Here is a 6,359-nt window from a genome sequence, read left to right as displayed (position 1 = left end):
TTTGGACAAAAAAAAACTAGATTTTATTGTGCAATATTTCGGATCTTTTACCCTCATGTTCCCTACATGTGCAGCAATATGTAAACAGTGACCCTCCTCCCCTCTTACGTCTCGTGCACGGATGCCATCCATTCCAGCCGGCCTTTTGTCCAGCTCACGAGCTGCACAGGAAAGCTCCATCCAGCCCTCACACCCATCTCGCTTGGAGAACAGGTAAAACCAGAGGCGCTGGAGAGCCTGTCAGATAGGAACCAAGCCTTTAAGCTACAACCCAGGTGAGGTTGAGCAACACCAAATGTCAAGTTGGTTATTTAGTGGATCCATCGTGTCTGATTCAACCTTTAACCCAAATCCTGACCAGCGGAAGCCTCCAGAGAAACTTTTACCACGTTTTTTTAGTGTTAAAGCCCTTTAAGTTTCATTTCTCCCAAATAGCTGTTCTTTAAATGTATACTTTTTTAATGCTACTGACCAGATGATCTCTGATCTGTGGAATATTGGTTCTATCTCTGTGGCCACATCCCCTCCATAGCCACTCCAATCACCAGCGAGCTGCGTGAGCACAGAAGGGTGGAGCTTGGCAGTGAAACAGGGTGTGGCTGTGAAACTTTCATGGGCTGTAGTAGTTGCCATGGGGTTTAAATTGAGCCGAATGTGGCCGGTCCCATAGTTACCGCAGCTGATCAGTCACTTTCACACGCCTTTCTTGTCTCTCCTGGCTCAGAGATTCATCCGCTCGTGTTTGCTCTTTCATGAGGAGGCTTCAGCTCTGAGGACAAGTGGAGTCTACCGCCCACACTTCAGGTTTCCTGTTTACCTGCTGACTCTCACCGCTTCCAGTGGATCCTCCAGACAGAGGGCTGACTGTTCTGGCTGAGTGGCTGCCTTCCTCCTCAACCAGGGGAGCCCAGGACTTCCATTCATAGAGTGAGTCGTCATCTCAACAACTTGTTTGTGTGAAAGCTTCAGTTTCTCTCTGTGATTAGCTTAAAATGAACTCCATCTAACATCACATCTTGCGTATCTCTTGGTTGGTCAAGTGTATGGCGCAAGTCCTTTGACTCACCTGTTTGACTCGCTAAGTTAGTCAGCTTAGCTTCATAGTCGGTTCAGTGCTTTAAGATGACTAGCTACCAAAACATTTTTTAAGAAAATATACAAAAGAAACGCCCTGGGTTGGGTGGGAAGCTTTTTTAAAATATTTTCCATGTGTAGCTGTTTGATTGTGGCAGTTTGATTATGCTCTGCAGCTGTCTCCTGTTTGTTCAGTCATTGGGGCAGCAGGTGTACATGTGGTTTTGAAGCTTTTACCTTCATCTGTGTGTTAACAAAAGCAAAATTCTCCTTTTTAATTTTTTTTTTTTTTTTTAGTTTGGATAAACAAAAGCTGCTGCCATGCTGCACAAAGCCATCTCCAGTGTTGTAAAGTTCCACGGCTATCTTCAGTCGAGAATTGGTGAGTGTCTTCAGCAAGGAAAAATCATTTTTATTCGTCACGTGTTGGAAATTGCTGCTTTGAAAACCCGCCCAGATGTTTGTGATTGTGTCACCCATCGAGTCACTAACAAGGGTGTGTGCATGTTCCAGATTCCAGGGTCAGGGACTATCCGCTGATGCAGAGCCCCGTGCAAATGACCACCATCCTGGTGACCTACGTCGCTTTGGTAGTGTACGTCGGACCCCGCCTGATGGCAAACCGCAAACCTTTCGGTCTCAACAGAGCGATGATCATCTACAACCTCAGCATGGTTTTACTGAATGCCTACATTGTGTATGAGGTACAAAAGATTCTCTAACTCATTTAAGTGTTTTTTTTTTTTTTTTTTTTTCACAAGAAATCAATAATTTGTTAATTTTGATGCACAGTTCTTGATGTCTGGATGGGCCACCACCTTCACGTGGAGATGCGACCTCATCGACCCCACCAGCAGCCCACAGGCTCTCAGGGTGAGACGACAAACCGCCATATCAGGGGTGCCCAAACTTTTACGCTCAAAGGACTAAAATCTGACACATATTAGTGAGAATAAAAAGTAAATAACATTTATGTTTGGCACCTTTCACAGCAAAAAACTGGCCATTTTCAATTTAAAAACAAACTTTTTTTCTAAGTAAAAACAGCAAACTGGGATCCTAATGAGAGACGTGGAGCTGGTTTTTTGACTTTATCCGTTTGCCGTTGTCGCTCGCTAAAAAAGGCCGCTAAAAGCATCGGAAGTGACCGTGAAGGCTTTTGGGAATTTCTTACACACAAAAAAAAGCCCAGGGCTGACTCACTTGGGGGTTTTCTCACTCATAGCCACAGGCAAAGGAAGTGCTAACAGCGCCGCCTGGAGGCCGAAAGTGTATTACAGCTGTAGAGTTGTGGAACACCATAGAGCAAGGACCAAAATGAGCCAAAATATGATAAATATTTAACACTCTAAAACAAAATTTTTACAACTTTCATTTTTGCATAACTTGGAATAAAAACAGGCAGGAATATTATTCCAGAAAAAATAATTTTCAATATTTTACTCTCCATAAAATATGTATATATCAATTTATACAAGTTAGAAATAAACGCAAGATAACATCGGGCCACTAATAACGACAAAATAAAATGATCTGGAGGGCCGGATCCGGCCCCCGGGCCTTGACTTTGACACGTGCCATAGAGAATCAATGGGAAACGAGTAAGGGGGTTTTTACAAGACACTTGACCCCAAAAGATAACCTCTGGCGGCCTTCGCTTTGGGCACCCATGCGCGATACTTCTGAAATTCTTCAAAAAATCATTCCCGTATTTGACGTGGCACCTGTTTACTTTCTCCACAGATGATCCGAGTAGCTTGGCTGTTCTATTTTTCAAAGTTTGTTGAACTTCTCGACACGGTAAGAACCTTTATTTGACCTGTTTATTTAATCCGCTCACTTTATTCAATGATTTATGTTTAATAATCCAAACACTTCATTTGTTTTAGGTGTTTTTTGTGCTGAGAAAGAAGCAAAGTCAGATCACATTTCTTCACGTCTTCCATCACTCTTTCATGCCCTGGACATGGTGGTGGGGCGTCACCCTGACCCCCGGTGAGCCTTTTCTCCAGAGTTGTGTATTAATAAGGATTTCCAGAAACTATTAATCGATTCAAGTCCATTTTTTTTTTTCATTCTTTCAATCCACTCAATTCAATTTTTAGTTTACAGATTTATTCATATTTGTTTAGAAAAATTATGAATAATCTATAGATATGTTTTGAATATATTTGTATTAATCTGAAACAGTTTATACTGTAAAATGAATTAGTGAAATAATGAGATTGTAAATAGCATACAGTGTTACATTGTTTCTCCAAAGCAGAACATTGTAGACATTGTTCTGCTTCTCCTGGAGGGCGTTTCAGTTTGACCACCAGGTGGCGATCGCACTTTAGCAGTATTTTTTTTTTTTTTTTTCCAAGAAGAAAAAAAAAACGATGCTTGGACCAGAAATGGCTACTTTTTAAAATATTTTCTTAAAAGATTTTTGGAAAATTCATGCCTTTGAGTTTATAAAGATGTTCATTTAGTCAGAAATGTATGTTTAGGTCGACTTAGCATTAGCTGTCCAATGGGAAATTCCATTAAGTGTTAGCATCAAGCTAATTGACTTAACTTTATGTGCTAAAGTTATAAATCCATTGATCTATTCAGCTTAAATCGATTAAATTTTATCAACCCAGCCCTACTTTTCTCTACTAAATACATGGCAAAAGTTGATAAATCACATTCAATTTCAGCTAACTTTTTTTTTTTTTTTTTTTTTTTGAAGCTGGAGGAATGGGATCCTTCCATGCCATGGTCAACTCTGTGGTCCATGTGATCATGTACTCGTACTATGGACTGTCTGCTGCAGGGCCTCGCTTTCAGAAGTACCTGTGGTGGAAGAAACACATGACTGCCATCCAACTTGTAAGGCTCCTTTCTTCAAAGATATTTCAAAGAATATATTTATGTCTTCTTACATTTTGTCTCTTTACATTTTTCCCAGACGCAGTTCATTCTGGTTTCCATTCATATCAGCCAGTACTACTTCATGGAGGAGTGCGACTACCAGGTTCCCTTGTGGATTCACCTCATCTGGATTTACGGAGTCCTCTTCTTCTTCCTCTTCGCCAACTTTTGGGTGCAGGCCTACATCAAGGGCAACCGGCTCCCCATCGTGGAGCACAAGCCGAAGCAGAACGGCTCCGTCAGTGACTCCCACACTGTGGTGGCCAACGGGAAACACTTCCAGAATGGGAATGCTCCCCATTACTCCAATGGTAGATGCATCATTGGGAAAGTGAAGGAAATATAACTTTTTTTTGAACAAGGAGGCAATGAGTTCTTTTAGTTTTCCACCTTGAATATGCAATTAATCAGTCTTAGCTTGTGGCATATTTGAGTGGCAGAAATTACCTCAGATTTTGTATGCAATTCTAGTCTTCTGTGAAATATTCACAATAGGGGGATATGATTGGCATACTGATTGCCACTGATCTCTTTTTGCAACACGATGTAAGATGATGCATAACTGTGTAAGACACTGAAAATTGGTGCTCACTGATAGTATTCTTCTGCTCAGGCGCGTCCTGCAGCACTGTTTGGTTTGCATGGCCTTTGTTGCATGGGAGTATGGCACTGATTCCACTGAAGACTAGAACATGTAAATAATTGCTATTACATTCATGCAAAAGAGATTCATTGTAAATGTATTTAGTTTTTTCCTTTTTATTTATCTTTTGAAATAAAATGTTTTAGGTAAAGGTTGGTCCTTTGGAAAGCAGTCATGGTGTGCACACCCTGCCTCATTTTCTGTTTGGAGGAATGTTATACTGTATATTACAGTATTAAGGCATTTTTGGCATGTCACTGCTGTACTTAACAAGTCCAGGCAGATGTGATGCTGTTGTCTGTACTCAATGCAATAGGTTAATAAAATGACACTTGATGTCCTTTTAATTGAACTTTTTTTCTTTAAATGAGACAAATGTGGGCTACAATTTTCATGAAACTGGTTCAGTGAATCCCCTATCCGTGTTTAAAGGTTTTCATCTAACATGAGATGAAAGGTTGAAATGCGCCATCTAGTGGAAGTATTTGAAAACTACTGAAAAGGCAGAGAAGTCACTAGAAAAGATTTTAACAGTTGTAGCAAAGCCTGATTTGTTAGTAAAACCTGAGCTTTCCATTAACAAGTTGCACAATAAACCAAAATTCTCCAAGAAAAGTTGTAAATATTTTATGCAAAAGTTAAATTTACAAAGAACACTCAAGTAGAGACAAATGTATACATCCCAAAACAGACAAGGTCAAAATATTGTTAAAGGCTTAAAAGAAAAATTATTCCAAAGATTTTTCACACCAAAAATGTGAACTTTCTGAAATCTACCATTTTAAAATATACTATTCGAACTGTCATTCCTTTCAGTGCAGAGACTGAGGGTTCATGCAAAATAAAAGCCAACTTCACAAGTCAAAATAAACTTACAAATTATACCTGCTAATGTTTAAATCAGTTTATTGAAGTAAAAAAAACAATATTCAAGTTGAACAAATACTTTCAAGAAGAACCCATTTGATGAAATGGGTTTGTCGGTTACCTCAGAGAATCAGCAAAAACACTAACAATAAAACTAAATAGTGATTTATCGAATCGATTGATGAAACCCACTGCTAGTCGATTTGGTCAACCTCTCTTTTGCCTTCTTCTTCACAGGATCCAATTCAAAGCTCTTCCACAGGCGAATGGTTTCGTCTCCAGCGACGCTGGCAATGGTGGAGCAGTCAGGGCTCAGAATGACGTTGAGAACTCTGTCCTCGTGCCCTAAACCGAAGACAATGAAGCAACAAATTATAACCACCAGGTTGTAAAATGACCCAAACGTTAGGATACAGTTTGGGTAATCCGTTTGTAGCGTTTCCATCTGAAAGACTGCAAAACGTGCACAATGTGGTTTAAAAGTTCCCATAAATGTAGGCTCTAGTACAGAGGTCAGCAACCTTCAACAGTAAAATAGCCAATTGGGCTTGTTTTCTATTGATCAAAACCTAAAAGGAGCCTCATAGATTCATTTTAGCCTTTAAGACATTTGGATTTTTAATATGAATTCTGTCTAAATTTTGCACAAACAAAAGCAAAAATAGAAGAAATTAGCATCTCCCAAAACATGATTTTTTTGTTTACGTTTTTACCTTCAACCTTAGTAGCTGCGAAATTAGCCAAAAAGGAAGCATGTTGGTTAATAACTTGCTAATCTTCAGTGAACTAAATTCGTCTTTAGTTTGTTGCTAAAATAGAGGCTAAACTCTAGATTAGCCTAAAAACCCCAGTAGATAACAAACTAGCCATAAACATT

The 6,359-nt window shown here is 39.6% G+C and overlaps 2 protein-coding genes across 2 annotated transcripts in view; one reads left to right on the top strand and one right to left on the bottom strand.

Annotated features, from left to right (window-relative positions):
* Window positions 1-592: 592 nt before the first annotated feature.
* elovl1a (ELOVL fatty acid elongase 1a) lies at window positions 593-4,962 on the top strand. Its single transcript, XM_024274517.2, has 8 exons — window positions 593-927; window positions 1,372-1,456; window positions 1,588-1,778; window positions 1,867-1,947; window positions 2,818-2,874; window positions 2,964-3,069; window positions 3,791-3,930; window positions 4,010-4,962. The coding sequence occupies exons 2-8, from the start codon at window positions 1,396-1,398 to the stop codon at window positions 4,316-4,318; spliced, it is 945 nt and encodes a 314-aa protein (XP_024130285.1). The 5' UTR covers window positions 593-927; window positions 1,372-1,395; the 3' UTR covers window positions 4,319-4,962.
* A 535-nt stretch (window positions 4,963-5,497) lies between these two features.
* cdc20 (cell division cycle 20 homolog) overlaps window positions 5,498-6,359 on the bottom strand; it is a 6,630-nt gene continuing 5,768 nt past the window's right edge. Inside the window, exon 11 of the mRNA XM_024274516.2 lies at window positions 5,498-5,827. Coding sequence (XP_024130284.1) covers window positions 5,649-5,827 — 179 coding nt within the window. The 3' untranslated portion in view covers window positions 5,498-5,648. The remainder of the gene's footprint in view (window positions 5,828-6,359) is intronic.

Source organism: Oryzias melastigma, linkage group LG17 (assembly GCF_002922805.2).
Source record: "Oryzias melastigma strain HK-1 linkage group LG17, ASM292280v2, whole genome shotgun sequence".
In the NCBI taxonomy this organism is placed as follows: Eukaryota; Metazoa; Chordata; class Actinopteri; order Beloniformes; family Adrianichthyidae; genus Oryzias; species Oryzias melastigma.
This window is presented reverse-complemented; position numbering and strand designations above follow the sequence as displayed.